The sequence below is a fragment of the Tasmannia lanceolata genome, unplaced genomic scaffold (assembly GCF_043159265.1).
Source record: "Tasmannia lanceolata isolate RefF3 unplaced genomic scaffold, GAP_Taslan_0.1 ptg000007l, whole genome shotgun sequence".
Classification (NCBI taxonomy): Eukaryota; Viridiplantae; Streptophyta; class Magnoliopsida; order Canellales; family Winteraceae; genus Tasmannia; species Tasmannia lanceolata.
The window spans coordinates 9,646,839-9,672,954 of record NW_027518684.1 but is presented as its reverse complement, the minus strand read 5'-3'; the positions used below and the strand labels follow the sequence as shown (position 1 = coordinate 9,672,954).

General features: G+C 37.8%; 3 protein-coding genes across 7 annotated transcripts; 1 reads left to right on the top strand and 2 right to left on the bottom strand.

Moving 5' to 3' along the window:
* Positions 1–4,832: 4,832 nt before the first annotated feature.
* Positions 4,833–7,007, top strand: LOC143881797 (thioredoxin-like 1-1, chloroplastic). Its single transcript, XM_077385084.1, has 4 exons — positions 4,833–5,153; positions 5,639–5,815; positions 5,910–6,074; positions 6,643–7,007. The coding sequence occupies exons 1-4, from the start codon at positions 4,935–4,937 to the stop codon at positions 6,835–6,837; spliced, it is 756 nt and encodes a 251-aa protein (XP_077241199.1). The 5' UTR covers positions 4,833–4,934; the 3' UTR covers positions 6,838–7,007.
* Positions 7,008–9,877: 2,870 nt separating this feature from the next.
* LOC143881796 (transcription factor Pur-alpha 1-like) lies at positions 9,878–15,793 on the bottom strand. Of its 2 annotated transcripts, none has more exons than XM_077385083.1 (5): positions 15,269–15,793; positions 15,068–15,115; positions 11,190–11,327; positions 10,842–11,084; positions 9,878–10,369 (listed from the first exon to the last, which is right to left on the bottom strand). In XM_077385083.1, the coding sequence occupies exons 1-5, from the start codon at positions 15,521–15,523 to the stop codon at positions 10,328–10,330; spliced, it is 726 nt and encodes a 241-aa protein (XP_077241198.1). In that variant the 5' UTR covers positions 15,524–15,793; the 3' UTR covers positions 9,878–10,327. The 2 variants fall into 2 exon arrangements, with proteins under 2 accessions (XP_077241198.1, XP_077241197.1); XM_077385082.1 differs by having other exon boundaries at positions 9,878–10,439; positions 15,269–15,791.
* Positions 15,794–17,861: 2,068 nt separating this feature from the next.
* Positions 17,862–25,032, bottom strand: LOC143881795 (P-loop containing nucleoside triphosphate hydrolases superfamily protein). 4 transcript variants are annotated; one of them, XM_077385080.1, is made up of 13 exons: positions 24,817–25,032; positions 24,169–24,266; positions 23,731–24,000; positions 23,549–23,632; positions 22,718–22,885; positions 22,492–22,598; positions 22,226–22,404; positions 21,484–21,645; positions 21,164–21,379; positions 20,839–20,876; positions 20,594–20,721; positions 18,565–19,852; positions 17,862–18,311 (listed from the first exon to the last, which is right to left on the bottom strand). In XM_077385080.1, exons 3-13 carry the CDS (start codon positions 23,981–23,983, stop codon positions 18,196–18,198), a joined length of 2,739 nt encoding a protein of 912 aa, XP_077241195.1. In that variant the 5' UTR covers positions 23,984–24,000; positions 24,169–24,266; positions 24,817–25,032; the 3' UTR covers positions 17,862–18,195. The 4 variants fall into 4 exon arrangements, with proteins under 4 accessions (XP_077241195.1, XP_077241193.1, XP_077241194.1 ...); XM_077385078.1 differs by having other exon boundaries at positions 23,731–24,266; positions 24,817–25,031; XM_077385079.1 differs by lacking the exon at positions 24,817–25,032 and adding an exon at positions 24,419–24,731 and having other exon boundaries at positions 23,731–24,266.
* Positions 25,033–26,116: the final 1,084 nt, after the last annotated feature.

Below are 26,116 nucleotides of genomic sequence, written 5' to 3'. Positions count from 1 at the left end.
TTTTTGCCTTTCCCACACATCTGTACATACTATCTATGTGAGGGTAAAAAAGGTATGAATGTTCGGAATTATTTGCAAAATCTGTGGCATTAACACCTCGCTGGTAATTTCGAATCTTGATTTGCTAGCCACCTTCTCCAAACGCTATGTCTCGCCCGTCCTTTGCAATTGTATGTATTCAGAGATTTGTTTTATTAAATGTGATGAAAAACTGCACGGAAATACTATTTCTTGAAAGGTTGCTAGCAATAATACCTAAAGAAAGAGCTAGCAATAATAATCAATACGTAGTAAAGTTTGGGAGGGAGATTACGGACAACGGGTACCTGGATATGACAATTACGGAAAAAACTACAAAGAAGAGGTATCAAAATATGACAATTATGAAAAAACTACTTTTCCTCATTAATTTTTTGAAGATATTACGAATGCCGCACACCAGTAAAAATATTTACAAATTCCGGGCACCTTCAGACGAACAACATATTATGGAAACCTCTATAGATTGGAGGGCTAGGATCAGCCTATGGAAATGATTTTACGGGTTAAACCTATTAATGTTGTGTTCCATCACATGGACGGTTTGGATCAACTTATGATGTGGTCCGTACAGTTCTTTGTCGTCCCGTGCATCACACGGGGCTTTTTACTAGTGTCTTTTTACTATAGGGCTGATTTTTGGTACACACCCTATCCATGGAAGGGCCTTCCAAATGAATGCTTTGGATCCCCCAAAAAATGTGGCCCCCACTATGGTTTGTGCAGTCATGCACAGATAGCTTATCTGTGCAGCTGCACACAAACCATTTCCTCATATATATATATATATATATATATATATATATATATATATATATTACAATATAGCGGGAGGAAAAAGGGATTTCTTTTCTTTTTATCTGAGATCTAGCATTACTCTTTTACCATTAAACCCTTTGCTGCTATCTGACATCTATATCTATGAGAAATTATTTAAGGGTAAAATCCCTTTGCTGCTATCTAACATCTATATCTATGAGAAATTATTTGAGGGTAAAATCGTCAATGTATTCCTAATATTTTACGAAAAGTTCCTACACGGGTACCTGTCTATGACAATTACAGAAAAAACTACCAAGAATAGGTATAGACATATGATAATGACGGAAAAACTACTTGGTATTACGCATTCAGGACAACTTATAAAATATTGACAGATTTCGGGCACCTGAAGAGGAACAACAATTATGGAAACCTCTATCGATTGGAGGGCTAGGATCAGCCTATGGAAATGATTTTATGGGCACAACCGATTGATGTTGTGTTCCATCACATGGACGTTTGGATCAACCTATAACCCTCCATAGATCGGAGGGTTAGGATCAACCTATGAAAATTCTTTTTGGGGCACAACTTATATAGGTAGTGGCCCATCTAATGGACAGTTTGGATCATCCTATGGTACAGGCCATACCATACATTTTAATAAAGTGAGGAGTGCGATCATCAAAATACGGTGAGTAGTGCCATTATAAAATATGGTAGTGAGGACATTAGCGCTATATATAATTTGAAATTACTCACCAAAAAAAAAAATTTGGGAAATGATTTCGGCACAACTATGTTTTGATACACGACGCTCATGTTTCTTGTCTTTTAAGTGCTTTTTGGGAACCGTAAAACCTTTTTACAGCTCTTTAAATACTAAAAGACAAGAAACATGAGCGTCTTGTATAAAAATGTTTGTGTGGAAATCATTCCCCTTAATTTTTTAAAATCCTCAACTTCTTTTCTTGTATCTTTTAGGTCAACCTGATTTCAACTCCTTAATCTTGATTATAGTCCAAAACAAGAATGCAGGTCGTTAGTATTATAAAGTCCCTAATGTTGAGAGCCAATCTAGTATCAAACAAGTTGGTAAACGACGAAGGAAAATGGCTGGAGTTTCTGAAACTCCAATGCAGAAAAAAAAAAAGCGGGTGTGAAGTATATATTTCTTATCACTGTCTAATAAAATCAAATGACTGTTAGATATGACCCTATGCAACTTTGGCATTTTGTCTGTTATGGACTCAACTAGAATCCACTTCATATCATCTTCACTTAGGCTCTGTTCACTTGTTTTCTCGCTGCAGGAAAAGAAAAGAAAAGAAAGGAAAGGAATCTGACATGGCAAGATGGAAAAGAAAGGAAAATAAACTGTCACGGGAAACCTGTTTTCTCGCTGTTCACTTGTCCAGATTAAATGGAAAGGAGAGGAATAGGTAGCCCGTATTTTCCCGCGACAGTGAGAAAATCGTTTTCTTATCAAATCGGTGGGAAAATAGTTGAGGGAAAGGAAAGGAAAGCAGAATTTCCACGTAATATTTTGCTTTTCCATGTCAGTATCTCTAGTTTCCCGGGAAACGAAGAGAACGCTATTTGTGCTTTCTCAGGAAAAAATGAGTGATTTTCCTTTCCTTTCTAGCGTTGGGAAGACAAGTGAACAGAGCCCTAGTGTTTTTTTTTTCATTTAGGCGGCACGTGTTCATAGGCTATTGGTCCATCCGTGACAAGCACATCAGAATTGGTGGGTCCCACTTTTGATGCTTAAAACTACACCCCAGTGTGGTGTTCCCAACACTTTGTAAGATGGGTAGACGCATCTTAATTCATTTCTTGCGTGTTTCACACTGGATTATTTGTCAAATTAAAATAATAAACAAGCATTTGTTGAAAAAAATGGCCTAAGTTGACCCTAATCCATAGATTTTAAAGTAACCACAATAAAAAAACGTCTGTTCGAAATTTGCTCTAAACTGACCCTATTCCATATATTTAAAATAACCACGATCCATAAGCAACAATAGATGCTCTTAGCTCGTAAGGTTAGGATTGCCCAATCATTTTAATCTTTGTCTATGGCCTAATCCTGATGGAGTGACAAGGGCAAATGGTCCAGATCATGCACATATGTGCACATTTATCCGAGGGATACCAAACATTTCTTCATTTTTTGGGGAAAGAGGATTTCACCTATGACCGTTTGGGAGTTTGATTTCAGCAATATTGGAATAAGGTAAACCCTATCACCCACAAGTTTCCTAAAATGTAATATTGGAAAATTCTAAAAAATGGTACTCGATCCGTATTGAAAAACTAGATAATAGTGGAAAATGAAAAAAAATTCCCTCCAGACTAATTTAGATCGGCAAATTTGGATCTCGGACCCAAGGTGTTCCTCCTCGGCCAGCTCAATTTCTAGGTTCTTATTCGAACTTCAGCTAAATCCTTTCCCTGGCATAAGGTTTGGCTCTTAGGTACCCATAAAAATCTAAGTCTTTTTGTTTGACAGTGGTATAGAACAAAATCAACCCACTTGATAGAATTAAGAACCAAAGAATTAGCATGACGACTAGGTGCATTCTCTACATTATTGAGGAAGAATCCATAACCCACATATTCATCCATTGTAGAGAAATTTACATGATCTTGATCTGCTCATGAACGGTTTCGATACAGATGGGTGGTATCATCATTTATGTGTTTTTATATATTATTGGTTTAACAGACTCCACAGAGGCTAAGGTTCGATCTATCTACCTTGGCATGGACATATTTAGTGAGCAGATGGAAGGTAAGTCAGAGGTGGAAGGTGATTCCTCTAATGTCATTTCTTGGGTTCAAGCAGGAGCGGAGCTACTTGTACCATAAGGGGGGTGGCCCAAACTCCTTAACAGGCCCAACTCAATTGGGCCCAGCCCCCTCTCCCCGCTATGTATAAATTTGAAGCCTGCCCCCTCCCCCCCCCCCCGCTATGTATAAATCCTGGCTCCACCACTGGTTTCAAGGTAAGAGTGTAGTTCCTTGAAGACTAGCTAGGTATTTGGATGAAATTTCTACGATGTATAATGAAAGATTTCTTTCTTCTGGCCGCACTCCTAGGAAGGCCAACGATCTTGTAGATCAATTGGCCAAATCAGGGGCCTTGTGGGATTCTTTGTAGGATTCTTTAAAATTCTTTAAAATTGGGATAAAAATACCGTAAAAATGCTAACAATACCTTTTTATTTCTCAGAAAGATATCTTTTTCCTCAGTGAGAACACTAATGCTAACTGAAGTAGGTATTTTTTTCTCATGTCATTAAATTATTTTTCATTATATTAAAGGGGAATGCTAAACGCAAGCTCCCCTTGCAAAAATCTGGTGAAAGTGCACCCCCATTTGATGAACTTCACCAAAGTACATTTATATTACGTAAAGTATTAAACGCACTTTGGTGAAGTTGAACCCTCTTTCACCAGATTTTTTCCAAGTGCGCCCTTTAGTCTAGCATTCCTTTATTTGTAAATCGTTATCCAACGGCCATCCACGTATTAAGAAGCTGCCGACGCAAGCCTACGTTCCTCCCATTTCCAACGCATATAAATGGCAGAAAAATAAAGACGATGATAAATTCGCACCCATTATAGCCCTATAGGATAATTCGCAGAGACTCAATTCACGTTAAATGGGTGCCAATTATCTTAGAGGGGGTGCGAATTTATAATTGTCCGAAAAATTAAAAACGAAAGGAAGACTTTTTAATCTCCACGCGGCAAAGCCTGAGAGGAGCCACGTTAAACGTGCATCCACCGTCCAAACCTAGCAATGATCTATATCCGTCCATAGTTTTGAGGATAAGAACAAATAGAAGAGTAGAAGTCTAGAGCCCTCCAACAGAAAAAACTAAGATAAGAAAGACAAACTGTCGTGTAAATTTATACACCGAAAAGTAAGATCAAAGGATTCGATCATCACACGTGGCAAATGGGCCCCATTATCCTTTTTAAATTTTGTACAACCTCTATATCTATACGGAATAATTCTGTAGATTTCTTCTTCATTAAGCATAAAGTCATCACATTTTTCAACTCTTTGTTTTCAAAATCCCTCAGAGCTCCAAATTGCTTAGATTCTTGAAGGAGAAAAATTCATGGCTGAAATTCTGTGCAAAAACAATCTCTTTTCTCCCTATTCTCACCTCTGCACATCTGTTTCTCCAAAGAACTCCTCATCTGTTGTAGGTTTTCCTTCTCTGCAATTTCGTTCTGTAAAATTTTCCTCCCAAAGTTTTTTCCATGGAGGGAAATTCATTCTTCAAGAATGGAAGATGATACCCAAGAGAGGAAATCTTCAAGCTTCACATGCACAGGTCTGTAAAATCCTCTCTCATTCTACTGATGTTCAATTAAATATTTATGGTTACTTCTTTATGGGTTTTGTTTGGTTCTTTCATGGATTTTGATTCTTTTTTTCAGAAAAAGCAAATATTAGACCCTGTTTGGTGCAGGAATTTTTTTTTTTTTTTGGCAAAAGTTTTTAATGGAAAATGATTCTAAAATCTCTTACTTGTTTTACACATGAAAAGAGATAACTTAAACTGATCCTATTCAATTTTTATGTAAGAGGGACCTTCAATTTATGATAATATTGCTATACATCAACCATAATCATATCATTTCCCTTTAAATTGTGAAAAGAAAAGAAATTCCATCATAAATGTTTTTCTTTTTAGTCCAAACAGAGCCTTAAGTTAAATTATTTTGGGGCTTTTTTGCCATCTCCATTTGGGTTTTGTATGATTTATTGTAGACCATTATTTGGGATTTTTCCTGATATTTTCTTGTTATTTTATAGATGAGTCTTTGCATTGGTAAAGCATTAAGATGGTGGGAGAAAGGGCTTCAACCCAACATGAAAGAGATTCAATCAGCCCAAGATCTTGTAATTTCGTTATCAAATTCCGGAAATAAACTTGTTATTGTAGATTTCTTTTCTCCTGGTTGTGGAGGTTGCAAAGCTCTTCATCCAAAGGTATAGTATTTAAACTCACAAAAGGAAAACACAGAACTTTTCTTTTATCCTTTTTTCTGATAGATTTATCTATTTTCTTCATTTTATTTTACAGATATGCCAATTTGCAGAACAAAACCCAGATGTTCAGTTCCTTCAGGTGAATTATGAGGATCATAAATCCATGTGTTATAGCTTAAACGTCCATGTTCTTCCCTTCTTTCGCTTTTACAGAGGAGCTCACGGTCGCCTATGTAGCTTTAGCTGCACAAATGCTACAGTAAGTGACCCTATTTTGATCGTTTTGTAGAAACCCTCCTAATTTCTTGATTTTGTTTTATCTTATTAGAAAACAATTTAGAATAGGGAAAAAAAACAGTTACACCCCCTCAAATTTCTGACATATTCAACGATAATCCTCTAGTTTCAAACTCATCAGCTACACCAACTGACTTTCTAATGTGTATGAGGTAGACCCCTCAGCTTTCACAAATCGAAGGATTAGGATGATCCTACGGAGCTGATTTTTTTGGTACACCCTATATATGTCATTGCTCATCAAATGAACGTTTTGAATTATCCAAACAATGTGTACCAGAGAAAGGTTCTCTAGTCGACCGACCAGAGACGAGATCTTAATTAGCATTGACAGTCTTTCAAAAGAGGGAATCTACCTTATACATGTAGAAAAGCCAGCACGTAGTTGATGAGTTTGAGACTACAGGTTATCGTTTAATGTGTGAGAAAGTTGAGGTGGGGTTAACTGCAATTTTCCCTTTAGACTATAAATATAGTTCTAGCCCATAAGTGGAAACTGATTTTGAGACCTCTGTTTTGTGATGTAACAGATAAAGAAATTCAAAGATGCATTAGCCAAGCACACAACAGATCGTTGTAGCCTCGGGCATGCGAAAGGGCTAGAGGAATCAGAGCTCTTGGCTTTGGCTTCTAACAAAGATCTCTCCTTCAACTACCCAAAAAAATCCGTCCAAAAATCCCCTCTAGAATCTGAGGAGAAAACCCTAGTCACAGCTTGGAGATGAGAAATTTTCCTACCAACTGTTCTTTTTTTATATTCTGTACAGTTTTTTTTTAGGCTTAGATTTATGTTTGAGTTATAAGTTCTCTACTGCACATATATGGGTATGAGATTGTAAAAAGATCTGTACATATTTTTGCAATTTCGTTAATAGAAGAAAACCCTTTAATTCAATCAGTTGATTTATCTTTTGTGACTTGCTGAAACTGATATTTGTGTCTCAATTGTGGTTGAGATTTCTCAAGGGTTTGAAATAAAGGGTTGGTTTTTATGTGAAGAGAAAAAGAATTTCTCTTTGTTTTTGGGGGGATGGATCTGAAGGTGATTGCTTGGTAGTAAAGTCGGGAAAGGTTGGGGAAAGTGGATAAGGTTGCTTGTTTTGGAAACCATATAACGTGGCAAAAGTAGAGAGAAAGAAAGTTGATGAGGTTACGTGTTTTGGGGCCATTAACGTGGCAGAAGTTCAGAGAAAGCAGACAAAATAGCTGGATATTGGGTTCGGGTGGATTCCTATTCTTTTTTTTAGTAGAATCTCAACCCGACTCGACTCAACCCAAGTTGCACCCCTGGGAAAGACTCGTATTGGAATAGCCGATCTAAGAGTTTGCGTAGAGAGCTTACCTATGCAAACTCCCCAAAATTACGGTCATGGCCAACACAATAGGATGATCCAAACCGTCCATTTGGATCGCTAAGTGTAAGTTGGTGGTTCCCTAAAAATCATCTCCATATGATGATCCTGAGAATTTATATGATGGGTGGCCATGAAAACACATGAAGTCTCAAAAAGTAGGTACGGCCCACTTTTTTTGATGATCCAATCCGTTCATCTGTTTGGGCACAACGTAAATAGGTTGTGCCCCAAAAATCATTTCCATTGGATAATCCTAACCCTCCGATATGAACTGATCTGAATATGGAGATTTCCAAAAACCATTTATGGAATCTTCTACAGATCGGAGGGTTAGGATCATCCTATGGAAATGATTTTTGGGCACAACATATCTACGTTGTGCCCAAACAGATGAACGGTTTGGATCATAACAAAAAAGTGGGCCGTACCTGTTTTCCAAGACTTCACGTGTTTTCACGGCCACCCATCATATAAATTCTCTGATGATCCTAACTCATCTATTTTTTATGACCACTCTTTTTGAGATTATATATGATGTGTGGCCGTGTAAATCCTTTTTTTTTTCGAAAAGTAAGGTTCCTATTATTAGTGACTGTGTTTATTTTTGGTCGCGTTATCCATCGGTCACTAATATTTTGACATTCCCCACCTATCTTAGCCACTCATCTTGTAATCTTATTTCAGAAAACACGGCTGAATTTAGCGTTGCCAATTGAGGGTTGAAATCGCACCTCTTTTGCGACAGTTTTTTGAAGTAGGATATATTTTGAAAAAGAGGAAAGTGTTTCTACTCGGTCCCCTAGATAAGCTTATCTACTCCTCCCTTTAAAAAAATACAGTGGGCCCACGCTGTTTGGATGATCCAAAGCATTCATTTGATAGGTCTTAACATAGATAGGGTGTGCCCAAAAAATCAGCACCAAAGGGTCATCCTAGCCCTTCGTTTTGTTGGCCACACCGTGTCCAAAATGGACGCATATAAACGTGGACGTTTATATGTGTCCATTCTGGGCACCACAAGGCACTACAAAACGAAGGGCTAGGATGACCCTTTGGTGCTGATTTTTTGGGCACACCCTATCTATGTTAAGACCTATCAAATGAATGCTTTGGATCATCCAAACAGCGTGGGCCCACTGTATTTTTTTAAAGGGAGGAGTAGATAAGCTTATCTAGTGGACCGAGTAGAAACACTTTCCTTCAAAACATTGAACCTCACACGCATACAACATATAAAAGATTTGGACGATCAAAACCATTCATATATCTTAGGCAAGACATTTTTTTAAGAGAAAAGTGTTTCTAAGCACGTGCTTAGGGAGCTCCTTAAGCACAAGTGGCTTAAAAAGAAACCGATTGGTCTCTTTTTGTGGAACACCCAGAGGTGGACCCGCCAATTGGTGGCTTTTTAAGCCACTTGTGCTCTAAGCACGTGCTTAGAAACACTCTTCTCTTTTTAAATATTTTTTTTTTTAAATTGAAAAAACAAACGATATATCAAAGATATCGGCCGATATGTTAGCACCCAAGATATCAGAATATTAACTGAGGTTTGAAAATTTCAGTAATAATTCAAAATAAATCATTAGAAAAATCAGGAAATTGTGGGGGGGGCCACTCTTACTGTAATAGGCATGTTAAATGAAATACATGGTACATGATGCAACTAGCTTTGGTGTGTCATACATGTGAAATGAATACATAGATGAGGCATCCTTGGTTTATAATACTTATGAAATGAAATACATAGTAGGGCCACCTTTGGTACACCACGATTGTTAAGTGAAATCTATGGTAAGCTCACTGCAATTCATAAAGTAAATGCACTTGGGCCCATCCTATTGTGTCTACATTTGTAATTTTGAGCCCATATATACTCTGTGTGGTGAAAGTCAAAGAAATTAAAACATAGTGAACCCACCCATGTTGTGGCACTCCTGTACAATGAAATGCCTGGTGGACCCATCTTCAATGTGCCTACCTTTATTTTAGTATTTTGCAACGAAATGAATTGCGTGGTGAGCCCACTCGATTTATTACACATAAGAAATGACAACATAGTGAGCCCACCCATGTTGTGGCACACCTGTAAAATGAAATGCCTGGTGGACCCATCTTCAATGTGCCTCACTGTATTTTAGTTTTAGATGTACTCAAAGAGGCCCCATGTCAGTCTTTTTAGCATATATTCTTTTGCTTTTATAGGCAAGCTATGATTAAATCTAGAACTGCAAAGGTTGTGTGATGTATCTAAAGATATGATCATGTAGACCTAGTACCCATATTATACTTGTCTTTGGAATTGAATTTGGGTTGCCTATGTGAAAAGAAGCAAAGCTAGTTTCAATTTCTGAAAGTGCAATAGTTAAAAAATGATGGTGTAATAAGGTGCAACGAGATTGAATTGTAGTTTCAGGGGTAAATTGGATGACACTCTTTTATATACCATCATATGCAAGAATTACAGGACCAGGTTTGTTCTTTGTTGTTCCTTTGGTCAGAAGGAAGCTAAACAATTCTGATTTCTCCGGAATCAAACAGAGAAATGAGATTATTACTACAAAGAAATGAGATTATTACTCTACTGGATAGAGAAAAGAAAAGGAGAAAAAGAAACAGAAAGCACACCCTGCACAAACATAACTCTAGCAAAAGTAAAGACAAAATCCAACTCACCAAGACCCAAACCAATCCCACACTGTTGTGTTTGTGGTAAGGGAGCATGAAACTTGTCTAAGGTCTCATGTTCAATTCCCACGGGGATTGGTACCAAACACCCTCTGCTTCACAACTCACCACAACCCAACTTTCCATCAAATTCATCGCTGTGTAGGTTCCACCGTTCGGATGTTTGCAGCTGTCAACCCTTCGATTCTATCTTTTGTGAGCTCCACAAAGTGACCTAACATTTCATGAAATTGTTTCAGGCCAGACAAGGGCAGAATGATGGAAGAACGATCTGCGCCAGCCACCTGCAACAGTAGTTTCCAAAAACAATGCCAAATTGGCAGTGGAAACATACAGTCACGATCAAATGAAAAACAAGGTTTAAAAACTAGAACTTCCCCTCGGACGCATTTGAGGACCAAAGTTCAAGAGGACTCCAAACCAAGTTGGAGACTTGGTGAAAATTTTTCAAGCTTTGAAAGATCCCATTTAAGAGTTTGATTTCTCAAGTAGTTAATTGAGATTTTCATCTGACTTGATCAGGATTTTTCGGATCCAAGGAAATTATGTCATCCCCCTAAATTGAACTGAATTCTGGTCTTGTTTAGCAAACTTATCAAGTTTATCAGGGACTCGATCAAGTTTGACAGAAATTAGTGAAATGATGGTAATAAAAGCAACATGAAGAATTAGTGGCTACTGCATACCTCAGACATCCTCAAGAAATGGCCCCGGTTGTTGCTCCCCAGATCAAAGAAAAACCTCTTTTGATCAGCTCTGATTACTTTGGAAACCCCCAAGCTTCCCATTTCGTCCTGTGGGGGCAATTCAAGCGGCCTATCAACATTCAACTCAGACGCAGGCACTGGCTGAGCGTTGTGTCCTGGTATAAACCCAACACCCACATCGTCTGAAAGCCTTGAAAGTCGTTCAGAAGGTTCCGAATCTTGCTGTTTTGACACGACAAGACAATGACCCACAAAGTGAGACGAGAAGAAACTCTAAAGCACAAACGAATAAAGATCCAAAAATGGAAAAAATCACATACTAAAAACCTCATTGGGTAGGACGAAATGAGATGCTTCATTGATCTCTGCCAAAATGTTCCTAAATGCAACCCACCCTTCATCACGGGCACTTCCTGCAGGAACAATGATTGTGCTACGGTTTCTGCTAACAGATGCCTCTGAAATCTGACAAATATTATAAATTTGTCAATTTTCATAGTGAAACTTGGAAAACACAGCTTAGAAGTTAAAAAATAAGGACTCGGTGATGGTTTACAAGGCATAATAACTAAACGAAGAAAGGGCATACAAGGCAGCTTGTTTGAGGTAGATCGAAAAGCATATGAAAAGATAGACAACATAAATAAACAAAATATGGAGTTGGGCTCAAAACTATGCCAGAGTTGATGCTTTGCAGAAATTCAGCTTCCTTTTTAATCCCTCTCCAACCCAAACTTGAATCGTAGTGAAGAATATTTCGGCTTAAAATTGAAAATAAAATAAGTGGTCTCGAGAGGGTGACACATGCAATTTGGTTATACATGAAGGTCAGATAAAGTTGCCCAATCATCTACTATAACCTCCAAAATTTGTTCTGCAAAAAGTTGTTTCATCTTGCTACCATTGTGGATATTGAAAACCACTAACTGAGAGCATCCATGACGCAAGTGTAACCTCTTTTTTTTATTTTTTATTTTTTTGAAAAAGCAAAAGACACTTTACATTTTATTTTTATTTTTAATAGTAATTGATCGGTTTATTGAACCAAGAGAAGAAACAATTCAGACTGATATGGACAAGCAAAGAAAAGGAAAACCCAAAAGCGAAAGGCTCAAGCATAGTCCTCAAAAGGAAAGTGGCTGTTAATGGCATTGACACTCCAGATACACAACCACGAGCTAAGCAGTCTGCATCTTCATTAGCCGATCAATAGACACGCTAGAAACACATCGTCTGCCCCTCGATATGGTCAGGAAACTACTAAGCAACTAATCAAGATTTCACCTACCAGATGAAATTAAGAAAGTCACCCAAGGAACCCAGAACCTTTCGCTCTATGAGAAAATTTTATTATACTTATTAACTTTTGTATACAAGTGTAGATGTACCGAATACTCATGTCAGTAATGAACACTTGGAATAATTAAGCATTTATTTAGGTTTGAAAATATAACGAATTCTTTCAAAGTAAAAATAAAATGATGTAAAAAATAAGAGCTTTTTACAATAGCTATTAGGTTTATGGCAATAGAGAAAATGATATTGCTATCCACCCCCCCACCCAAACACCCACCACACGCACGTGTGCACACACACACGCTCGAGCACACACACAGACACATTTTGTTGCCAGTTCAATGAGTTTTTCTTGGGAGATAAGATGAAAATGACAAATTTTAGAGCAAATACCCTTGATTATGAGTCTCCGGCATGGGAACGATTATTTTTTCTCTAAAAAATTGAGCTTCTCCTTTTTATGATGCTATATTGTGAGCCCCTCCCCAGTATCCACTTAAATCGAGCGAAAATGGGATTCTAATGGTATAAGCATCGTCCCTTCGCCCCCCCAACCACACACACACACACACACCTTCTCTGCCAATTAATGAAGAATTTTTGGAGTGATTTTCGTGGGTTTTAAAAGGATTTCTCCGTGTGTGATCATATCATAGTTTTAAAACTCCCCCATGTCATCGTAGACTCCCCCGAGTCGATCCTTTTTATCTTGGCCATGTGCAGCGTTTTGCCGCCGCATTCCGTGTTTTGCCCTACAGAGTCAATAAAAACTCCTTTGACTCTCCCGACTTATGACAGTGTAGACCAAGTACTCAGCCGCATCAACCGAGTACTCGACCGTGTCATGCCAGATCGACTAGGATTTTCTTCGGCCGCGTTCTGCGCCTCATCCGCGGTTTTAATCACTGGATCAAATCCATTGGTCAGACCGGCGAGGACAAGTCAAGTGGACTGCCCTTGAGAACATTTGATAGATGATATTGGGTCCTTAATTCCGAAAGTTTCGCAAACTAAAATAGCAACCGTTGAATTTTATTTTTTTTTAGTTCTTTATTTCATAGTTTCAAAACTCCCCATGTCATCGCCAACTCTCCCGAGTTGACTCATTTTTACCATGGTCGAGTTCATGTCTAAGTCCACATCTTGTCCTACAAAGTCAATCAAAACTCCTTTTGACTCTCCGAAGTTATGACCGCATCAAATGAGTACTCGGCCGTGACACGAAGTACCAGACGGCGCCACACCGAGTAAACTAGGATTCGCTTTGGCAGCATTTTAGCCCGCATCCTCATTTTGAAACATTGCTTTTTCTAATACATGGGATGTCAGTTTTGCACGGGACTAAGACCACTTGGGCCTCCCCATGATGCTCTACAAGTTCGAAGTCAAATATAGGTAACCAGAGTACCAGACACTGGAAAAAAAAACAAGGGTTACAAAGATGCAACCCAAGTTGAGGCAGTAGGTGATAGCAAGGTAAGGCATAAGCCTCGCAAATTTTAATTTTTTTTGAAAGATAACGATTTCATTCCATAACAAAATCAGAAAGTACATGAAGGGGACAAGGAGTCCCCACTCAAATATAGCATCATAAAAATCCAAGCAAAGAGAGGGAAAATCAACAGCATACTGATCCGTGGATGGACCCAAAATCCAAGGGCTGTGAAGGTAGACTCTTAGCTATTACAAGATCAACTGGCTTGACCTCTATGATTCACCACCACCGAATCCAAACTTACCTCACCCTTTGCAAGGCGATCAGCCATCTCATTTGCAGATCTTCTCATATGATGAATTTGGGGGCTGTTTACGCGAACTAAGTCTTAAATATTAAAAATAATAAAATGAACGTAAAAGATTAAAAGATTAAAAGTAAAGAAAAATAAATTGAAAACAAAAAAGGGATTAAAGGAGAGAAAAAGTGCATGTTTGAGTTGCTGAAATCCATTGAGTCCCAATAATGAAATCCCAAAAAATTGAGATAGTACTCTTCTCATGGCTAGGGTTGGAAGGAGTTTGAGCAAGAGAAGAAAACAAGCTTTTTCCACATGTCTCTCCAAACTGAGGCTAAGGCCACACCAAAATGACGAGTTATTTAACCACCTCAAGGAGGCCAAGGCTTCACCAACATCACAAAGTCATTTGACCATGTCAAGGACTTTTCATGGAACCTCACCTCATGATGCAAGTCTTTGGCAACAAGTGAAACACCTTACAAAACCACATAAATCTAACATACATATTTGACCATAAAAATCCACAAAAAGTAGGGTCGCCGCTTTTCTTTTTCTTTATTGCTAGGAAAAATTAGAAAACAGAGCAAACACTTGTGTTTAAGAAGTGGACAGACCCAAAGCATTATTAAGGTCAGCAACGAAATTGGTTAGCACAGAAAAAGAAAAAAGCAAACCCATTTCATATTGGGCACAACCAGCATACTCCCTTCAAAATGGTGTTCATGCATAACATAAGTGGTAATGCCAAACAAACAAGTAAGGATCCCCAAAGTGTTAAGTCAGGTACTCAAATTATGAATTTTAAAACCTTGCCTGTGGAAATGTGTCAATGATCACATATAAAAACTATATGTTTTCCTTCTATCCAATTTGCCTGCAGTCATTGCACTCTACGGGTACTCAAATCATGATACCAAACAACAGCAAAGTAAAGAATCACAACTACAGCCATTAACCCCAAAATTCAACAGTTTTACTTAAATATGAGCAAAAACATGGTAATGTTTAATTGAATGAACAATGCAACGCTGATAAAAAGGGAAAAAATGGCGTTGGCTAAATTCATTCGCTACTCAATATTCAGAAACAAGATCACCCAATTAATTCAAAACTACCAAAGGCTTTTGCTCCAAGAAAAAATAAAATAAACTGAAAAAAAGGGGGTGGAAATACCTTCAGAAAGCGCCCCCTTTTATTCTCACCAACATCAAAGTAGAACACCTGATATAATGATTTCCATAGCACGAAATAAAATACAGAACAGCAAATGTTTTCTAATCGTAACAAAACGAAAAGAAAACCCTAAATAAAAGCAAAGGCTTAATTTCTAATAGTGAGAAACTGAAAATGAATAGAGAACTCAAATCCGCAAACCTTAGTATCGAGCTGTAATTCTTTGCTGAAAACATCCTGATCTTCTGAATTCAAGTAGTAATTGAAGAGATTCAAGAACCAATCAATGCCGCTAATAGGGATAATGATTGTAGATCTCGTTGCAGAGGTCTTTTCAGAGATCTTCAGATATCTTCCTCGAGGATTTTCTTTCAGATCGAAGTAGAAGAGCTTGTGTTCGATCTGAAGGGTTTTGGATATGATTTCCACCTCATTTCCACCAGAACTCCCCTCCATTAAAAAAGAAAGAAAGCAAAAAAACTCAAACCCTAACTAACCCTAGAAGAAAATTCTCCTACGAAGAAAAGAAAAGAAAAAAGAAAATACTTTGGACTAATTAGGGTTTATAGAGATGTGGAAGGCTAGGGGTGAGTCATTGCTGTTTTTCTTCTTTCTTCTTCTACGTTTATGTTTTTCTCTTCTTCTTGAGAGAATTAGGGTTTGAGGCAATGGGGTTTGACCCAGTGCCATTCTCACGCTCTTTTTAATCCCTTTTTTTTTAACGCCTCTCATACAACGTTACCCATTTGGCCATTTCTATCTTAACCTTCAGTAAATCTGAACAGGATTGTATCAACGTGCGCCGGGGTGTGATACTCTTAACCTGCGCACGATACTCGTCCCAAAGGCTGCTGATATTGGCACTACCATGTTTTGATAATTGCATTAAGTCACTATTTGCTAGGTACCACCCATGGAAGAAGGCATTACGCATTGCATCTAGGGGTGGCAATCCAACCGAAAATTCGGTTTCGGTTTGGTAAAACCAAACCGATTCAAATTTCAAACCGAACCATTGCCCCCAATTTCCAATGATTATGAGTAAGGGGAGGCGAAATTGGCCGAACCGAACCGAAACCAAACCAAAAATTCAAATTTCGGTTCGGTTTCGGTTCGGTAGAACCAAACCGATTCAAATTTCGGTTTGGTTCGGTTTGGGGGTCAAACCGAACCGTTGCCACCCCTGATTGCATCAGAGTGAAGGCCCCTCAGATGGATTAAATGAATAAGACAAATCTGTTTGAAAGTGAGGGCTGCTCTCTCATGCAACAACAGCCTGCCCGCGAAATGCCTCCTCCAATGGTCCTTACCAAATCCCTATCATTTATAATTTAAACAAATGTCAAAGTTTATTAAGGGTAGTGTTCTAAAATGAAGGGCGCCCTTGCAGAAAAGGGATGAAAGGTCTGTAAGGGCGCCCCCATTGGTTGGAAATCATCAAAGTGCATTTGATGGGATGAAAGGAACATTAAATGCACTTTGATGATTTCCAGCCAATGGGGGCACCCTTTCATCCCTTTTTTGGAAGGCCGCCCTTCATTTTAGAACTCCTCTTATTAAGGAACCAATTAAAAAAGAAATGACAAGCTAAGCTTGTGCAATTATTAAAAGATGGTAGTGCCACTATCAGTTGTGACCTCGTGGTCACGGGTTCGAGTCACGGAAAACAGCCTCTCTCTCCAAAGCAGGGGTAAGGCTGCGTACATCTAGCCCTCCCCAGACCCTACAACACTGGCCCACCCTTGGTAGTGCCACTATCAGTAGCCCTCCCAAAATGGGGTTTCTAAGAAATTGGGTTATCCAAATAAAAAACATGCAGATGATAAAAAAGGGCCACCTCTTTTTTATGAATTTTTTACATGATGGAAGCAAAAAAATAAATGTGAAGGCAACATAATTGGGTGATGTAAACCATTCATTTGTTAGGCCCCGAAGTCGATAGGTTGTTCCCCAAATATCTGCTCCATTGGATGATCCAACCCTCTGATTTTCGGAGAATTAAAATGTGTAGCACGGTATAGAGGCATAGAAATGATCTAGATCACTGATGCTGGGGTCCTAGATCCATATGGTCTATCTAACATTTGGCTTGAAGCATATAGTAAAACCTTGATCAATGACAAGATGATCCCCCATGGTCCATTAAATATTATTGGGAGGAGCTTCAACCTTGCTGATTCTTTAGCTAATTTTGCCGGTAAAAAAAAGAGAGAACTGTACATATTGGGAGTGGAAGGACCCTTCCTAGAAGGGCTAGAGCACGTGACTCTTTGGGCACGTGAAGAACACAGTTGTAGGAGAAGAATCACATCCCCAGTCTAAGAGAACATGAACATATGATGGAGTTAACCATTTCAATAATATATCACCCATTACTCCTTGATGTAATCACAATGTATCTTAAAGGAGAAGAAGGTGTTTAATGTATATGTAAAAAGGTTTCAATTGCATTGCAGACAAATTGATAAGATTATCACCTCCATTCACACACTTTTTCAGACCTCTCTAGTCAAGTTTTGATATTCTCTAGCTTGGATTTACTATTTATTCATTATTTATTTTTACTTTTCCTTGGATAATGCTAATTTTCAATATTTTTTGTATCTACATTGTGTAGATGAAAATAGACTAATAGCACACTAGCGCAAGGAGATGAGGAAAGGGTGTCAAATGCTGGTGTAGATCAATGCCCTCACATATGCACGTAGCAAGTGGTAGATCTTTTAGTCATTAAGTAGAAAGGAATTCCTATGAATCCAACTAACAAAGTAAATATAACCACTACAAGCAGAGGTAATAGGAGAGCATTGAAACAGTATGATATAACCATGTACTGATGTTACTGTTCCCTTTGCACCATCAACTTTTACTCTTATCCTAGGAGTGTGCTAGCGCACGGCATAACAGCATTTTATTTACTGAATTATCAATTTTTTTGGTCAATAAATATTATGATAAGGTTTGGGTCGGACAATTTGTGCATAAGAATCACAACATTGAGATCAAAGGTTTGGAATGAGTTTACCCAGCAAAAAAGGGAAAACATAAGTAGCTAATTGTGGACCATAGGAAGCTTGATGACGTAATTTTGTGTCATGAGTCATGACTCGTGACTCATAACAGCTCTTCTAAAGCATCAATCCATCGAAGAAGTCATGCCCAAGTCCTAAGCTTCGAATTCCCAATCCTAGAAGAGCACTTGCACATAAAATCAGAACTGTATGTCCAAAGTGAAGACATATCCCTGATCACAAAATCAGAAGAACCGATCGTAAGATATAGAGAAGAACATTTCAAGATGATTCACTAGACAAACAAAAAGAAAAAAACCATAAGATCACTGTAAATAGTAAACAACACCTAACAGTTAGATACTCCATTTCATTCTCTAATATGTGTTAATATGAAGCTGTGAATTCTTATTGGAGGAAAATTTACTCGTTCTTCCTAAAAGTTCAATTCTGGTCTCTTGTAGAAGGTTATTTCTCGAAAATCACCTGTATTTCTTTTTCCGCCTTGGAATTTGACAACAGGCAAAGCAGAATCCGTCCAAGCTGCATCTTTTAGGTCCGTAAATAAAGGTCTCCGTGATCTCATCAAGTGCAAGCAAGGCTTCCCACCACCCTCCATGTGTTGAGGAGACCCATATGAGTTGCCCTCGTCATTATTTTTCCTTACCATGATCTCATTTGATACAAGGGCTTCTGTTTGCTTGGCTCGTTCAAATGCTACAGATAATGTGTTACCAAACTCAGTTTCATAGGTTTGACCAAACTCATTTTCATAGGTTTTGACAGGGTTTTTGCACCCAGTATCCTTGACCTTGAAACCATCCAATGAACTCTGTGTTACATCCGTCACGACCAACTTATGAGACTCTCCAACTACCCCACGATCAGATAATTCCTTGATTATATCACTGTTGCGGACAACTTTCTGTGTGAAATCATTTTTGTGGCCCTTCTCATGCACTATATCTAAGTTTCTGGTATTAGCACAATGTAATTCCTGCTCTTTAATTTTAAAACTCTGTTCAGTGGATTGCTTTTTTTTCTCTGACAAGGGAGTAGCAAGCACCCGTTTACCTCGGGGAATATGTGTACTAGTTGGTTTGTTCTTTTGGATACGAAGCCAATTTTCAATGGTTAAGCATTTCTGGGGATCGAGTTTATGTGCCTGTCTGGTTTCCAATTCATGTATGCTTTCACGACTAGTATGAGACATCGAACACAATGAATCCCTCCGTGATTTTTCCTGCTCTGGGAATACAACCATTTTGATATCACATTCTGATGTATCGTGGCTGAATTCTGTTCCATAATCTGCACTATATTTCGAATTAAAACCCACTATTTCCGAGCCAATTTCTGACTGTGAAATACCGTTAACAGGGAAAGTAACAGAGGCTGCACGAAGAGATGAAGGCCTTCTCTTTCTTATAGTGAGTGCCTCTTTGTTCTTTGTATTTTCAGAAGATTTCTGATCTGCAGTGGATTTGTGTTGACTGCAAATGGTTGACCTCATAAATCTCGGTAGCTGCAATGTTGAACCTTTTGTTACATTCCTGGTATTATGTTTCTCCCTTTCTTTGTTAGACTGTTGTTCTTCATGCAGTACAAATGGATCTTCCAAATGCTCATTGGATAATGGCTCTGATGTAATTAGATGTTTTAGTTTCCCATTTAGCTTCTCTATGTCTTTTCTAACATCTTGACGCACATATTCAAGATGTTTCACTGTCTGTAGAAGCTCAGCCATTGCAACTTCCCTCGCTTCCTCTATTTCCTGCTTGTCCAATAGATTCACTTTAACAGTTAGTATTTATGCATAAAATTCTGAATTACAACTATCGTATGAACTAAATCCATAGACGTCCTGACCAAAAACAAGTATCCACATGGAAATATTGGAAGGAATGTTATATGCCCGTGTTATGCAAATGTGTCAGGTGTCAGACATGGCCTCTCTGGAAAACTTGATATGTTGACTCTTATGTCCATATAGTTATACCATACGATAATTACATATTAAAGTACAAATATCAGTTTATAGAAGCACAAATTACATTAAAAATATATAAACACCCACCATAAAAATAAGGTTTTTTACCTAATAGCTGTGACGGAGTGTACCCTGCATCTGTGGAAAGCATGGAATTTTTTTTTTAAAGTACTGTCCTTTTTATATTTTCGTTGGTCTTCAAGTGATGACACAGTGGACATTCTTTGTTTTCATGTAAGTTTTCATATCCAATGTCACCTTTTCATCATCAACAACAGTGTCTCTCAATTTTATCTTATTTTTAATTAATGCCTTCTTAAATGACAATAATGCAAACTAATTATACTATGGCTTGCAATTAAAATTTATGTATCACAAAGAAACCAAAGGCGTAATGAGAAATGAATACAACATGCAAGCATGCATATGCAACCATGTGCATGTGTTCAGATACATCTGTGATATATATAAATAGATATACAGATACTGATAATAATCACACAAAAAAGCTTTAAGAGAACCTACTTTTGATTCCTCGTGCCCCAGGTGAATACTTCTGACCCGTTTTGCAAAACCCAACGAACAAATGGTCTCACATAAGTCTTCTTCTTTGGGACTGACATGAACCAGCATTAAGGTCTTTGAATCCTCACCTGTAAACAAGAAGACTTAACATTTAAATACATATATGAATTTAGGAATTCTCACTAGTAAGTTCACAAATGAAAAAATGCAAAGAGTGACTTAGCAGAGAGAAAACCCCAACTTACTTAGAGAATCCCTGAGAACCTGTGTCAGTTTGCTATTCCTGTTAGAAATGAAGATATCTTAGTCCTGTCAAAAATGACAATTTTCAACTAATGTTTTATTTATATGTCGTTAAGGAACTCAGATCACTTAGACCCTGTTGGTTTTGGATTTTGAGAACCGATTGGGAGTCCATAACTGATTATTGGACTCAAGACTCACAATCGTTTCTCAAAATGCAAAACCAACAGACCCTTAATTGAAACCATCCTAATTGATTGTGTTGATAAAAAAATATTTTTATTTATTATTTTTACCTGTTATCACTCAAAAAAGAGCTATTGTTACCTGTAAGGAACATGAGCTTTTTTTCTCTGTAGTGCACTAATGACATCCCCAAGGGCAGACAGTGATAGATTGATGGCCTTTCCTTCTTCAAGTCTTCTTCCTACTGCCCGTGTCTTTTGTAGGCGCTCACTTCCTCCTAAATCAACCATCCATATCTTATTTGTTTCTCTTTGTCTATCAGGAGCACCAAAGCAAGTTATGGATATGCGGATCAAGCTGTCCTGAGCAGACAACATTCAAACTTCTGAATTCCCCCAAGAAAGTCCTTATCATTCGCACGTAACTATCTTAAAATTATAGTTTTCAGGGCAAGTAGTTACCAGTGAGATCTGCTTGAGGATATATTGGAATTTGTAGACGCAGTTGCTCTCAACCGACTACCTATTCTATACAACTTCTTTACTTGGTTGACGTCACTTACTCTGATGGCTATAAGGTTTTCAATCTCAACTTCGCCATTGGCATCCGTTTTGATCAGAAGGCTATGCATAAGGGTCAATGGCTTATGTCAATTCACATAAAAGATCCAACTAACCAAATGTGGAGGGAGAATGGGTAACTGATTGTCCAAATTTTGCAATTGAAGAACTGTTTTAAATATTTATATCATAATCAGACATAAGTCAACACCGCCTTAATTTATACCTTCAATATTTTTGGTAGTATTTACTACTGTATAACAGTAAAGAAGATCTGGGTCCATCCTTTTTATATGAGGGATGCTAAACTCACAGGCGCCCTTGCAAATTTGAGGTGAAAGGGCGCTGCCATTGGATGAAATTCACCAAAGTGCATTTATTACTCTTTGACTTTTACCTGCTATTAATGCACTTTGGTGATTTTCACCCAATGGCAGCGCCGTTTCATCTCAAATCTGCAAGGGCTCCTGTGAGATTAGAATCCCTATATCTTATGTTTTGTAAACTAATATTTATACGCTAAGATATCTTTCATTTTTATCACATAACTGTATGGGCCTGTCAGCATATAGGCTGTTCTAAAGCCACCTTGCTGGCTCCTAATTTCTGCCTCTACATAAGTATCTGACGACTTTATACTCACCATTGTGTTGTAGGATCCATAAGCTTTCCTTTCTGAGGAACAAGTAAATCTCTGAGACTGCCCATGTATATCTCAAGCATGCTAAAAGTGAAAATGAATTTATGGTTGTTATCTCCTGCTTGTTTAAACAATGCCTCAATTGAACAGGGAACAACACCTGGGCAATCAGGTCTACCTTCCTAAAAGGTTTAAAAGAAGAATTAGTGATTGCAATAAAGGATCAAAGCAGAGCAAACAAAATTTTAAGCCGTTCATAGAGTTCAAACCATAGTGAAAGTTTTTCCAGTGCCTGTCTGTCCATATGCGAAGATGCAGATATTGTAGCCATCCATGGCAGATTTGATCACCGGCTCTACTTCAGAAAAAACTTCATCTGAAAATTTTCAAGCATGAACCCAACTTGATGTTTTGGTTTTTAGAACAAATAGAGGATTCATGTCCTTGATACAAAAATAATCACAAATAAAAATCTAATATGGTGATTTCAAGCACCTTGTGAAGACCCTGGGTTAAAAACCTTGTCAAAACTGTAAGATTTCTTCTTATTCTCAGAACACTTTAGAAGCACGTTACTTGAATCGAAAACTATGACAGGACCCTGATGGACACTTTTTTCGCCCGCAAGGAGAGGTCTTATGCGACAAAACACACGAATATTCCCTGCAATGACAAGAGTTGTGTGAGCAATTTAGTAGAGGTTCACCTTGCTTCATTTAGATCAGTTGAAGGTTTTTTAGTATGTATCTGAGACCCACTAGTTACTGACTAAACTTGCCCTTGGGTGTGCAATTTAGACATGGAAAAGTGTGTTGGTTTCAACTAACAATGTGAGACACAATGATAATGGAAAACCTTATTCCCAGCATGTCCGTACAGTTGACAATATTCAAGGAGGTAATGTTACATAAACATTAGTTCATAGATTAAAAAAAGAATGTATATAGATAAATTAAAATACCTATAAAAGGTATCATTGCCTACTTTGTTGGTCATTTCCACTGTTTATTTGTTTGAAACTGTTTGATTGGATCGTATGAAACAATGGAAAATATTCTGAACGAAGAGATGAGTGAAAGGTGCAAACGGTCCAAAACAAGTGGGTGGCAATGCCATGTCCGTAAATTATACAAAAAAAAAAAAAAAAGTGGCAATGAAAAAATCATTTCTGAGACCCACTTGTGTGTGTGTGTGTGTGTGTGTGTGTCATGGTAATTTTTTAAAAGCTTGTGTACTTGTCATAGGGACAAGGATCTACTAAAAACAATAGTCTCAAACACGAAGTGATTTGATAGCTAAACTTCATGTTACGATTAAAAGGTTAACCTTTCAGATCAAGAAAATCATTTAGTGCCCGCCTCCTCTGTAAGTTCAATTGGTCAAGATGGGCCTTCAGAGCAGCAAGATCATCTGTTAACAGAAAAAAGAAGAAAAAAATGAAATTAGGATTAGATCTCTTCTGAAAGCATGCAGACAGGTTCTGAATATAAAAAACAGAGAAACCTTACCTTGAATCTTTGAAAGGTCTAAACCCGTTTCAATATCTTCGTTCTCAGAGGAACCCACTGTCTTGATGCTCACACCCTTTATTTGAGAACTATCCTCGGGCTCATCAGATGGTAAGTCTTTGATTATATTACAAACAGATTCAGCCCAGCTAGAGGTTAGATATGTCTTGAACCCTGTAAGAGACTTGATTGAGTCTGTTAGTCTCTCAACAAATTTCCTTGACTTCCTGCCTTCAGAAGAAGGTTCATCCATATTGATGCAAGCAGAACCTATATAGAATCTAATTGTTATCGCATATTTAGCAGAAATGCACTGACTGTGACTACTCAGAGAGTCAACCAGGCGACTTAAGTGATTAGTTGAATTATACAAAATCAGGATTTTTCTTGATTGTATTGAAGATGCTCTGAATTGTGGCAATGGGGTGGGAACTGAACTTTGTAAACCAGGTAACTGTATTGATAAATATCTTCATAAGGAAGTAATATTTCTGCTCATCCGTCTGCTCAATCTATGCTTTATTCTGTTTCCATCCCTACATCAAAATCATCAAAAGATGGTATTAAGTTGCAATTGAACTCTGAAATTACAATTGGATTTCAATAAAAAAGAAAAGAAAAAGGAATGCTGAAAATTATGAACAGTAAAGGCAAAAGATAAAACAGCCCCAGAGAGTTTTGTGCTTACTGACTTCAACTATTTCAGGTGAGACTCAGATTACGAAGAAAAAGGGGAAAGAACTCTTTAAATGCAATTAAATAAAAGTGAGAATTGGGGTTTGGATGAAGGAATGAAAGAGACCAAGTCAACTGCCAAAATGTAATCCCTTGATTTCTGGGATTTTTCTTCACCAATATAACTATTTAGCTCAGATTTCAAAGAAAAAGAAACACCCATTTTTCTTAACCAAAACGGAAATGCAATTCAATAAACTGATAACTGAGTCTGGATGGAAAATATAAAGAAGGTTACATCAGTAACTGTATTCCCACGACTCTTGGGTTTAAGCTTGATAACTTGAACAATCTCAGCTAAAAATACTGAAAAAAGAGTAAACAATCAACCAGAATAAAAAAGTAGCGTACCTCCTCAAACTCTATAGAAAATATTCATTTTTAACAAGGTCCTACGTTTGCTGAGAAAGGGTCCCATATTTAACTCCACACATTGTATCTGTACTATATCAAGAGGAAAATAGAAGAAAGGAAACCCCAGAATAAAGAAAAATGGTGAAGAAAACAAAGAGTGGGGGTCAACAGAAGAGAGGTTGAAACATCACGGATAATTTATCTTGAAGAGAGACATCTGGTTCCTGTTGCAATCACAAACAGTCATTAGGACAGGTATGAGAAAAGTCTCTGCAACCAACTGAACCCCATGTGGATGCTTTGAGAAAACCAAGAAAATTATCAAATATGATATTAAACAGGTTATGTAATCTGGGTTTTTCTTATAAGAACCAAGAAATTTCTCAAATATTATATTAAACAGGTTATGTAATCTGGGTTTTTCTTATATTAGAAGAGTAGAAAGATTTTTTTACTAGTAAAAAAGGAAGGGTGTCAGGTCATTGATTTCTGTGTGAGATGATGAATGTCCTTGTCTGAAACAAATTTGGTCACCATTAATAGCAACAAAATTGGTCACATTTAATAGCTTCAATTGAGCTCACCAACCATTGCTTTCCTTTTCTTCAAATTTTGTAATAATTTCTCTCTTGGCTGTTTATGGGTGCAATCTACGCCACCCACAGACCATCCACTGAGAGGAAGAAAACTCCATTCCAACTTTTGAAAATTCAAGCAGAATAGCCCATTGTTGAGTTGTAGTTTTCCCTATAAAACTATCAGACATGCAGAACTTTTGTGGACCCCATCAACGTGGACCAATCAGGAGCATCCGATGGTCCAATCCAGTGGGTCTCACTCCAGATTACCATTCAAAATCACAACGATTGGACAATCCTAACCATCGAATGACTGCCTTTAACCTTCTGATTAGTGTAATGTTTACGCCAATAAGAAGAAGTGTAAAATAAAGAGAGGAGTGCCATTATAAAAACGAGGAATTGATGATATAATTTTCCATGGAAGAACATTTGGCATTCCCATTATCGTCTTATGAAATTTCAAGATGTGATGTTGACCCCTCGTTATGAAGACTATGACCAAATTAGCTGAAACGAAATAGCCAGGAAATAGGGGGGGAATTATGGAGGGCCTTACCGATGGTCCAATCAGGTGGCAGCAGCAATTGCAGCTCTATATGTGACTGGTGGGCCACCGTGTGAATCGTGTTAGGAAATAATCCTAACTGTGTTATGGCCTTAGCAAGATCAACGGCCAAGATCAAATTTGTTGGTTACTTATGGTTATATGAAAACAC